General features: G+C 41.4%; 2 protein-coding genes across 6 annotated transcripts in view; both read right to left on the reverse strand.

The window, feature by feature from the left end:
• The window catches only part of LOC120552564 (nebulette-like), a 67036-nt gene extending 57130 nt beyond the window's left edge, over positions 1 to 9906 (reverse strand). For 3 of the 5 annotated variants that reach the window (XM_039790732.1, XM_039790731.1, XM_039790730.1), the window contains exons 1-4: positions 9638 to 9902; positions 5600 to 5710; positions 2391 to 2501; positions 1508 to 1618 (exon numbers count right to left, since the gene is read on the reverse strand). In XM_039790732.1, the coding sequence (XP_039646666.1) occupies positions 1508 to 1588 (81 nt within the window). In that variant the 5' untranslated portion in view covers positions 1589 to 1618; positions 2391 to 2501; positions 5600 to 5710; positions 9638 to 9902. Of the gene's footprint in view, positions 1 to 1507; positions 1619 to 2390; positions 2502 to 5599; positions 5711 to 9637 lie in introns of all 5 variants that reach the window. The other 2 variants (XM_039790733.1, XM_039790734.1) reach the window with 2 other exon arrangements.
• Positions 2373 to 12013, reverse strand: part of LOC120552734 (nebulette-like) — an 82568-nt gene continuing 72927 nt past the window's right edge. The window contains exons 35-38 of the mRNA XM_039790962.1: positions 10206 to 10649; positions 9638 to 9748; positions 5600 to 5710; positions 2373 to 2501 (exon numbers count right to left, since the gene is read on the reverse strand). Coding sequence (XP_039646896.1) covers positions 2373 to 2501; positions 5600 to 5710; positions 9638 to 9748; positions 10206 to 10649 — 795 coding nt within the window. The remainder of the gene's footprint in view (positions 2502 to 5599; positions 5711 to 9637; positions 9749 to 10205; positions 10650 to 12013) is intronic.

Here is a 12013-nt window from a genome sequence, read left to right on the forward strand (position 1 = left end):
GTGTGTGTGTGTCTTTCTGTCTTTCTGTCTGTCTGTGTGTTTACATGTGTGTGTGTGTGTGTGTTTGTGTACTTGTGTCTGTGAGTGTGTGTTTTTGTGTGTGTGTGTGGGTCTGTCTGTGTGTGTGTGTGTGTGTGTGTGTGTGTGTGTGTACTTGTGTCTGTGTGTCTGTCTGTCTGTCTGACTGTCTATCTGTGTATGTGTGTGTGTCTGTGTGTGTGTCTGTCTGTCTTTCTGTCTGTCTGTGTGTGTATGTGTGTTTATGTGTGTTTGTGTACGTGTGTGTGTGTGTGTGTGTTTGTCTGTGTGTGTGTGTGTGTGTGTACTTGTGTCTGTGTGTCTGTCTGTCTGACTGTCTATCTGTGTATGTGTGTGTGTGTGTGTGTGTGTGTGTGTGTGTGTGTGTGTGTGTGTGTGGGTGTGTCTGTGTGTGTCTGTCTGTGTGTGTGTGTACTTGTGTCTGTGTGTCTGTCTGTCTGACTGTCTATCTGTGTATGTGTGTGTGTCTGTGTGTGTGTGTCTGTCTGTCTGTCTGTCTGTCTGACTGTCTGTGTGTGTATGTGTGTTTACGTGTGTGTGTGTGTGTGTGTGTGTGTGTCACAAGTACTTCATAAAAAGTGTACATCTCACATTTTAATATCATACAACAACAAGAAAAAATGACCTTAATCTAAAAAGTATTAAGTTATATAAAAATGTAGACCAACATTTCTATCTTTGGGAACAAAATAGTTTGTCTACACTTGAATGAAGCAGAATTCTAGTAGCCATCGAGGAAACATACAAGGTGTTTCTAAATGTCTGTAGCTGCTGCTTTTAGATGGTTTCCTGTCATCACTCTGCCTGTAACTTCCTGAAGATGTTTTTCATCTGATTCTAGTTAGAATGTGCCCAATGTATTAATGGTATTTTATTTTTTTTCTAAAGACGAGTGCCTTGGAGTCTTATTTTCACAAACACCAGTTCCAAAAAGCTCTCCAGTTCTTCGTCTTTTCAAAACTGAATTATAATTGCAGTTATTAAGACTTTTGTGCAAAAATAAATGATTCAAGTTGCATCATTTCATCATCACTAAAATGCATTCTTAACCCGTGTGATGTCTGCCCCTCCACCATGCAACTTTTTGTTTTTCTGGGTAAAAATTTAAAATTAAAATGTTTTGTTTTTTTCTCAACATTTTGGACGTCTTTTCCAATGTTTTTGTCATTTCTTTTTCCAAGTTTCTGTCACTTCTCCCGTGTTCTTGTCAATTTGTTCAGCGCTTTCCATTTTGTTGTTGTTTTTTCTCCGTTTTTGAAACATTTTTGTCATTTTTTTTCAACCTTCTTTTATCTAACATTGATCATTTGTTGTATGGGACCATCCACGTCATTTTTTTGGACAATTTGGTTGACCCTGGGTTAAATTCTACTTCTGCCTGCAGGAATTATAAAAACAAACACTGTAAGATCCTAAAGAGACGATCCACCTGCAGAGCATCTTTATGAGGCGTTCAGGGCCCTCTCACCTGACTCTGTATCTCCGACATGTGCTTGGCAAAGTGGGTCTCTGCCGTCTCAGGGAGGAGCGAGTACAAGTTCTTCCCCATCTCCTTCTTCCCCTCTTCTTTATACTTCACCTGAGGAAAGAGCACACAGAGCTGACTTCACTAAAACTCACCATTGACATATATATAATGGACCAACAGAGCCCGTTGCTCTGGACGGAGACCAGTGAAGGATGTTAGAAGAACTTTTCCGCTGATCTCTTGCTTTACTGAGCAGCCTCCAACTGAGAGAGACAACGTAGATGTGACGTGAGCAACCTGTCTGAAAGTGTGAAGTCTTCTGGTAGCTGTGCCGAGAGAAATCTCAATCATTCCCAATCTTACAGAGACGGAGAGCGTAGGTATATGTAAGGAGATAACATAGGCACAGGCTAATTACTGATCACTAACATGATAGTTAACATTAGTAATTAAACCTAAACAGCTAATGGAAGTCCAAACTGCCTGTGAGCTTCTCCTGTACTATACGGTAATTCCTCTACTGTGTGACAGTAAGTCTCGTGGTTATGACCCAATCGTTAGCCTATTTTTATAAAAGCGTCTGCTACGGAGCCATAACGTGAGGTACAAGGTAATGGAGCCTTTTATACATTGTCGTGTTTCTTTAGAAATAAACAACGGACAAATAGAGTCTTTAAACGCTTCAGATGTTAAGTTATTCGCTGTCAAAGTGACGTAAAAAAAAAATGGCGGTCAGTGGAATGCTAACAGGAGGTGATACCTTTGTAGCAACAAAATGGCGCCATCGGAGGTTCGAGTTCTGAAGCGAAGCTCACCCCCTTGAAACTCACCACGCAGATTATTCCCCCCCCCCCCTCCCCTCGTCTCACGGTGGGTTTCTCACCTGGCTGGAGAGGTCTCTCTGCTCTTTGGCCAGCTGCGTCTCGGTGGTTTCAGCTAGCTGGTGATACAGAGACGCGCTCGTCTCCGTCTGACTGTCCTGTTTATACTTCACCTGCACAGAAGATTTAAAGTTCAAATTACAGTTGGCAATGAGGAAAACTGTACAAATATCCCAAATTATATATATATATATATATATATACACACTCGCTAGGGTTGGGTACCTAAACCCGGTGCTAATACGGCGCCGGTGACTAAACGACCGGTATCTACCAGACCGAATAGCAACGCAGATTTCGGTGCCTCATTTTACGGTGTCACTTAAATACCTTCTGCGCTGCTCTCTGATGCTCCGTTGCTACGTTAGGGGCAACGTAACGTTAGCCTACCATTAGCTAGTTAACACTACACTTGACAGCAGATAACGTTAGCCTACCGTTAGCTAGTTAACACTACACTTGACAGCAGATAACGTTAGCCTACCGTTAGCTAGTTAACACTACACTTGACAGCAGATAACGTTAGCCTACCGTTAGCTAGTTAACACTACACTTGACAGCAGATAACGTTAGCCTACCGTTAGCTAGTTAACACTACACTTGACAGCAGGTAACGGTAGCCTACCGTTAGCTAGTTAACACTACACTTGACAGCAGGTAACATTAGTCTACCATTAGCTTGACAGAAGGTAACGTTAGCCCCCGTTAGCTAGTTAACACTACACTTGACAGCAGGTAACGTTAGCATACCGTTAGCTAGTTAACACTACACTTGACAGCAGGTAACGTTAGCTTACCGTTAGCTAGACAGAAGGTACGTTAGCCTACTGTTAGCTAGTTAAAACTACACTTGACAGCAGGTAACGGTAGCCTACCGTTAGCTAGTTAACACTACACTTGACAGGAGGTAATGTTAACCTACCGCTAGCTAGTTAACACTACACTTGACAGCAGGTAACGTTAGTCTACCATTAGCTAGTTAACACTACACTTGACAGCAGATAACGTTAGCCTACCGTTAGCTAGTTAACACTACACTTGACAGCAGGTAACGTTAGCCTACCGTTAGCTAGTTAACACTACACTTGACAGCAGGTAACATTAGTCTACCATTAGCTTGACAGAAGGTAACGCGTTAGCCTACCGTTAGCTAGTTAACACTACACTTGACAGCAGGTAACGTAACTACCGTTAGCTAGTTAACACTACACTTGACAGCAGGTAACGTTAGCCTACCGTTAGCTAGTTAACACTACACTTGACAGCAGGTAACGTTAGCCTACCGTTAGCTACACGACAGTACGTAGTTGCTACCGTTAGCTAGTTAACACTACACTTGACAGCAGGTAACGTTAGCCTACCGTTAGCTAGACAGAAAGGTACGTTAGCCTACTGTTAGCTAGTTAAAACTACACTTGACAGCAGGTAACGGTAGCCTACCGTTAGCTAGTTAACACTACACTTGACAGCAGGTAATGTTAACCTACCGCTAGCTAGTTAACACTACACTTGACAGCAGGTAACGTTAGTCTACCATTAGCTAGTTAACACTACACTTGACAGCAGATAACGTTAGCCTACCGTTAGCTAGTTAACACTACACTTGACAGCAGGTAACGTTAGCCTACCGTTAGCTAGTTAACACTACACTTGACAGCAGGTAACATTAGTCTACCATTAGCTTGACAGAAGGTAACGTTAGCCTACCGTTAGCTAGTTAACACTACACTTGACAGCAGGTAACGTTAGCCTACCGTTAGCTAGTTAACACTACACTTGACAGCAGGTAACGTTAGCCTACCGTTAGCTAGTTAACACTACACTTGACAGCAGGTAACGTTAGCCTACCGTTAGCTAGTTAACACTACACTTGACAGCAGGTAACGTTAGCCTACCGTTAGCTAGACAGAAGGTACGTTAGCCTACTGTTAGCTAGTTAAAACTACACTTGACAGCAGGTAACGGTAGCCTACCGTTAGCTAGTTAACACTACACTTGACAGCAGGTAATGTTAACCTACCGCTAGCTAGTTAACACTACACTTGACAGCAGGTAACGTTAGTCTACCATTAGCTAGTTAACACTACACTTGACAGCAGATAACGTTAGCCTACCGTTAGCTAGTTAACACTACACTTGACAGCAGGTAACGTTAGCCTACCGTTAGCTAGTTAACACTACACTTGACAGCAGGTAACATTAGTCTACCATTAGCTAGTTAACACTACACTTGACAGCAGGTAACGTTAGCCTACCGTTAGCTAGTTAACACTACACTTGACAGCAGGTAACGTTAGCCTACCGTTAGCTAGTTAACACTACACTTGACAGCAGGTAACGTTAGCCTACCGTTAGCTAGCAGCTGGAGTAAACACGGTTAAAATGCTGACAGCTAAACGGTGTAAATGGTGTCTGTATTTCACTGTAGAGGATTCCAACAGCGGGACGTTAAGGAGTGTGCAGCTGCTGCTGTCGGAAAAACAACACACACGGTGCATTCACATGAAACTAGTAAGCCTCGTGGTGCATTCAAAGTTATTGTAAAATACCCTATTCCCTATTACCCTTTGCTTTAAAATTATTGTTTTAGTGTGGCTGGGTTGGGTCAGTGGGTAGAGCAGGCGCACACATATACTGAGAGGTTTATGCCTCGACGCAATGTGGTCCAGGGTTTGAATCCGACCTGTGACGATTTCCTGCATGTCTTCCCCCTTGCTCACCTAGCCCAAAAAATAATCTTAAAAAAAAAAAATGTTAGCATTTTAGCACAGGTATCGGAAAAAAAACCACCCTACTACGTCACAGAATCAGACAACACAACGTGGTTTGAAGGAGGTTGTTTTTAGATTCTAAGGCTATATGTTCACTCTTGGCGTCTTTTTTTGCCAAGAAAAAGTTGACTAGGGCGCTTTTGTAGTAAAAAAGAAAGAAAAACTGGCAGCGTTTTGGTTCCAAAAAGCAGCCGAACAAAGCGAGCACCCCCTCATATCATATAACTCGCTGTGCTGAAAATACACCACTCCTGTACCAGCACATATCCAAACTAAACTGGCAGTTTGTGCAGCTGGCTGTCGACTCCCAGTGGATCCTGGTCCGAGTTTCTACGGAAGGGAAGTACGATACAGCAGCAGAAATACTCACGAGACCCCCCCCCCTTCATCCCTTCCTGCCCCCGGTTGAGTACGGCATCGGATGCTGTGTGTGAACGCACCTGACTCTGCAGCTGGGAAGCCTCCTTAGCGTGCAGAGTGTCCCGAGTCTCGGGCAGCTTCGAATACAGACAGCTGGACGCCTCTTTCCTGCCTGCTTCTTTATATTTGCTCTGCAAAATCAAGCAAAAAAAATCAGTTTGGGAGTTAGGGAACTTTTTTTTTTCTCTCCATCTGATGTAAACCACCGTAGCTCAGTCCTTCCAGAAAAACGGGCAGTTTTTTTGTGATTGCTGCGGGCAAAAATCCTTGATTATGCGCCACGTTTTCTTAAAAAATGCGATGGAATATGCTATATGATATTCATGCAATTTTATGCGATGAAATTGCGGGAAATTGCAAAAACTGCAGTTTGATGAAAAAGAGATAAAAAAAAGTGATTCAAAAGTGCGGAGTATTTGAAAAAAATGCGGCCACACAAATCAGCAAACAGGACTTGAAACTGTTTTTTATGAGTACACATATCCCACAAGGCCTAAACAGTGGAGCTGTAGCTAAAAACAAGTGCCAATAAAATGACTTTAGTGGACAGTGGGTAAAAACCATCTTACAACAGATCTCTCTATATCATGGCACAGGATACACAGGTTCTGCAGTTCAATTTCAACAAGACAACCATTAGAGTCTTTGCCACCGCATAAATATGTGAACTTTGGCTGATTATGCGTTGAATTATGCGATCGCATAATCACGTTTTTCTGGAGGGACTGGTAGCTGCAGGTAACAAGTCACATTTCCTTTGACTGTAGGGGAGAAGGTGTGTACTTTACAATCTCTTTCATTTAAACTATTATTGCGTCATTGCGTTGTTTTTGTCCAAAATGAAATAAGAAGAGTAGTGATCTGACCTTTATCCATCCATCAATCAGGAGGGAAAAGTTCAGAACTTTGGAAACACCTAAATATTTTAACTAATCGAGTGCCTAAGCAACAAAAATTAATAGCGGAATTAAATATAAATGGAATCGTCAGTAATGAAAGGACTGAAATTGCAAACCAATTTAATAGATTCTTTATCCAATCCGCTGAGGAATTGGCTGACAATTTTCAACCAGTACAATTAAAACACATACTGAGAGACCAAACAACATATTTTTGTATAAAAGAGGTAGACCAGAGTGAAACTGCTGAAGTTTTTAAACAGTTACGGAAATCTAAGGCCAAGGATAACTTTGGCTTGGATACCGCTTTTATAAAAAAACACAGTTCTCTCCTCTTAATGCCAGTTACACATGTAGTAAACTTATCCATTAGAGCAAATTCATTTCCTAAGCAATGGAAAACGGCTATTATAACTCCAGTCTTTAAGTCTGGAGCATCTGACCTGGTCTCGAATTATAGATCGATTTCAATTTTACCTGCACCCACAAAAAACAGTTGCCAAACAACTTGTTGATTATCTTGAAAGTAATCATGTTCTACACGCCAAACAATTTGGGTTTAGACCACGGTACTGAGAGTTGGCAAACTGTTACCTCACTGAAATGATAAAACAGTCATTAGATGAAGGTAATGTAGTGGGAGCAGTGTTTCTGGACCACGAAATTCTTTTAAATAAGTTAGAAAATTGTAACTTGTCACATGATGCAATAACTTGGTTTAGATCATATCTCGAACACAGGCAGCAGTGTGTTAAAATAAATTCCACTCAGTCATCTATCCAAACTTGTCGAATTGGAATTCCACAAGGTTCAATTTTAGGCCCTTTACTTTTTAGTTTATATATAAATGATCTTCCAGACAGTTGCAAAAAGGTTAAATGCCAAATGTATGCAGATGACACAATTATATATCTCAGCAAAAAACCCTCAGATTGCAGCTGAGATGCTTTCAAAAGAACTGGATGGAAATAATCATCTGACCCTGAACTATGATAAGACAGTCTCTATGTGCTTTTCAATTAAAAGAAAGGTCAATGAAAATTTTAGAATAAAGATTGATGAGAAGGAGATAGATGAGGTACGTGAATTAAAATTTTTAGGGGTTACTTTAGATTCTCATCTTAAGTTTGATAGTCATGTAAAGAGACTGTGCAGAACTGTCAAGACAAATTTAAATTGCTTCCGATTAATAAGACAATATATACCCATTAAGGCAGCACAGCAGTTTATGCATTCTAGGATATTTTCTCATTTATCGTATTGCATTACTGTTTAGGGTCAGGCCAATCAAACAACAATTACACCCATTAGGTCATTATATAAACAGGCATTAAAAGTAATGGACCAGAAACCTGTAAGATGGCACCACTGCCTCATTTTAAGGAAGCATAATATATTGAGTTTTGTAAATTATTCATTTCTAAAACTAATTTTTAAGTGTGTGAATAACCTTGCACCAGAAATATTCTGTCAACTAGTAGTGAAACAAAAGAGCGGAATAAGAACTAGAGGCACAATAAGTGGTAACTGTATAGCGGCAAAACGTAGAACAACATTTGGTCATAACATAATTGACATAATTTTCAGTAAGAGGCATAAAATTGTGGAACGCCTTACCATTAGAAATTAAAACACTGACAGAACTCAAGGGTTTTAATACACATTTAAAGCAACGGCTGAAACTGAAACAACTCTGAACACTGACTGTACAAGATACAACACAATTCATACAAACATAATGTTGCATATGTTAGCATGCACAGACATATGCATACTTTTGTGTTCTTGTATTGTTAAATGTCTCTAAACTCAGTTTTATAGTGATTTCTACATTCATTTAAGTCCATATTTTATTTCATGTATGGGATGTATTTATTGTATGTATTTTAATAGTTACATTTTTTTATATTAATACTCTGTAATTTCTGTTTTAATTTTAAAAGCCTAACCAGGGACAGGGGTTGCAAATTAGTCATGGCTATAAACCTGTATGCATGGCATCTACTTTGTATTTTTATAAAGAAATGTTCTATGCTTTTGTCTCTGTCATATAAACATTGAATAAAAAAAATAAAATAATAATAATAATAATAATAATACATTTTATTTAAAAAGGCGCCTTTCATGGCACTCAAGGACGCCTTACAAAATTTATAAAAAACATTTAAAGAAAAAAAAGAAAAATCTAACCAGTACAGCATCAAACATTAATCACATAAAAGCCTGCCTAAACAGATACGTTTTAAGACGAGATTTAAAAACTGAGAGACTAGAACTGTTTCGAACTTCCACAGGAAGAGAGTTCCATAAATGGGGAGCAGCATAGCCAAAAGCCGTACCCCCCCATAGAAGCTGTCTAGTGCGTGGCAGAACAAGTGTAAGTGCAGAAGCAGATCTTAAGAGTGCGGGAAGGAGTGTGAATATGAAGAAGATCTTGAAGATATGAAGGAGCCAAATTGTTGAGTGCTTTGTAAGTTAAAAGCAAAACTTTAAAATCTAAACGGAATTTAACCGGGAGCCAATGCAACTTCTGTAAAACAGAAGAGAAATGTGTTCAAAAATGCGAGTTTTGGTAATGACTCGAGCTGCAGCGTTTTGTACCAACTGTAATTTATGGAGAGATTTCAAAGGAAGCCCATAAAACAAAGCATTACAGTAGTCGATTCGTGATGTTACAAGAGCATGCACCAGCGTAGCAGTACTCTTGAGTGAAAGGACAGGACGCAGACGATTTATATTGCGAATGTGAAAGAATGCAGAACGGGTAATTCTATTAATGTGAGCTTCAAAGACAATGTTGTGTCAAAAACACCAAACATACAGTGGACTGATTCGATAGAGGAACAGAACAGTTATCTATTACCATAGAAGAAATATTTGACTTACTTATCGTATTTTTTGTACCAACTAGAAGAATTTCTGTTTTACTGCTGTTCAATTTTAGAAAATTACTTGAAAACCAATTTTTTAATTCACTTAAGCACTCACCAAGAGCAGAAGAGGGAAACTTTGATGAAGGTTTAGAAGATAGGTAAAGTTGTAAAATAAAATCAACATTCCTACTTAACAGTACAGGACATCACTGAGAAGCCATTCAGATTCAGGATGTGACACTTAGCTGTAATAAACTGTAGTTATTAAATGAATATCTCGCCGTACCTCACTTTGTATTTCGGAAACAGCTTTGGCAAACTGGATCTGGTTAGTCTCTGGGAGCTGGGAGTAAACGCTGACGGCCTGGCTCTTCTTCCCACTCTCCTTGTACTTGTTCTAGAGACGACAACACGGCAAAACGTATTCAGAAGAAGTACTTACACTCTTAATTAACCTGTACTACCTTATTTGTAGTACAGTGATGGTTTGGTTGCAGTAGGTCACGGGTTCTCAAACGTATCTCCCAGAGGTCCGTGAATGCAGCACAAAGGCCCCCAGAGGTCCGTGAATGCAGCACAAAGGCCCTCCTAGCTCACAGTGTAAACAAAGGGAGAAAGGAGGCAGGTGCATGTCTTCTTAATTGGTTCGATTACATTGATCCCACCCGAATTCTGGAGCATGCCTCGTGGTTGTGGGGTAGGTGTGGTGGTGTGGTGTGCTGTGGCTAGGTGTGTGTGTGCGGCAGTGGAGTAAGGTGGGCAGGGAGATAGGGTAGGGTAAGGTGCTTGAGGCAAGGTGGTGGAGGGAGTGTGGAGGTGAAAGGTGTGAGGGGGTGTAGGTATGGGAGGTGTGCGCGAGGGGGGGAGCAGAGTGTGTGGTGGGTGCGGAGGCAGGTGGAGGGAGAGAGGTAAGTGGGGGGGTTGGTAAGAGGAGGAGGGGGGGAGAGAGGTGTAGGTAAGGTTGATTGGTGGGGGGAGGGAATGTAGGAGGTGGGGAGCAGGGGGTGTGGAGGCCCAGGGGCAAGCGCAGGTGAGGTGGATGTGAGTGTGGGTATAGGTAAGGCAAGGGTGGTGGGTGAGGTTTTGAGGCTATGGGTGGGGTGGTGCAGTGGTGGGGGTAAGGTGAGGGCAGTGGTGGCGATGAAGAGGTGGGGTGGTGGTGGAGGAGGTGAAGTGATGGTTAGACCCCACCTTGTCTCCATACCCATCCCCGGCTGAAACTGCGTCTCGGAGGTTTCAGGAAGCTGAGAGTACAGAGACGACGTCATCTCCTTCCTTCCGTCTTCTTTGTACTTTTTCTGTCGAGAGAAAATACAACTAATTTAAAGGGCCGGTACACACAAATTAAACAATGCAGATAGTTTGGGTTTTATTTTTTTCCACGTTTGGTGATCTGTCTTTATCTAGTTTGTGAAAAATGACAGATCACAAACTCGCCATGTTAAAGGTCTTGTGGAGGATTTTCTTTTTCCGGGTGGATCATCAAGACTATTGGTCCTCCTAGTTGTCAATCATTCTGGCGCTATGTTTACGTAAGGCCGTTGTACGTGCTCGTCCCTAGGGTAGTTTTCGCTTTCTGCGCATTAATACTTTCAGGTGTATATGTGTGGTGAGCTACGAGTGTCTACGAAAGGTACGACAAGAAGAGAAAGGCCTCTGAAGAAAGAAACAAGACCGGAGTGTTTTTGGGAGAATGTTTCACACGCTGGCGTGCGCTAAAAGCAAAGGTTGGGCTCTCCACTGATGCCTCAGTCGTGAAGTTTCTACTTGACAGGTAAAGTTTGGCTATTTGGAGAAATCCATTTAAAATCACTGCTAGTGAAAGTTGATGTAAGCTATGATTAGCGATGCTAGCCCTGGCACAAGTCACGCACCGCACAGACACGGTAAACATCTCAATTTGTGAAAAAGTGCAAATCTTCTTTCTGAAAGTAGGCTTGTATGAACCATGCCGACAGCAACTTGTAAACAGTGCACTCTCGTGCACACGTTTAATAGGCGTTCCCTCTCGGGAGCAGGCAGAGTGCATGTGCATTTTTTCAAAAAGTACAGAGGGCGGTTCTTTTCTAAAATTCGGGAAAATCCTCCACTATACCTTTAAGTCAAAAATATATATGAAATCATCTAACTCATGATGGAGGGGTTAGGGACTGTTTATTATAAGACTTCCCAAAACTCCTACAATATTATTATATTTACAAGGTGCTTACGTGGTTGCCAATCCAAAATAATAAAGGAGTTGTTACATGTTACGTGAACATACACCATTTTGGTTCCATGTGGAATGAAGTCTGAGTCTTTCTGTCACTGCAAACCTTCAGTTTCCTCCACACTCCCCTTTGCGAGCGCTGTGAAATGAATGAAATTCCCGCGATTATCATCTGCGCATGCGCGAACATCTTGCGCACGCGCATAACGAATCGCGCTGGCAGCACAGGTCGCGTACCGACAAGTATCATCAGGAAAATGTAGTTAAAAGTATTAAAAGTAAAGAAAAATCCTCCCATTGTAGAAACTGGAAACGATCCAAACTGATGTGTGTTTAAGGCTATAGTGCGTAGTTTCTGTCGCGGGAAAGTCACCGGACGCCACAATCTTCTGAACATAGCCATACTGAGAGATCCAGAGAACGTTGTGTGGAGCTGATAGTCTTAATTAGCTT

This window comes from Perca fluviatilis, chromosome 22 (genome assembly GCF_010015445.1).
Source record: "Perca fluviatilis chromosome 22, GENO_Pfluv_1.0, whole genome shotgun sequence".
Taxonomy (NCBI): Eukaryota; Metazoa; Chordata; class Actinopteri; order Perciformes; family Percidae; genus Perca; species Perca fluviatilis.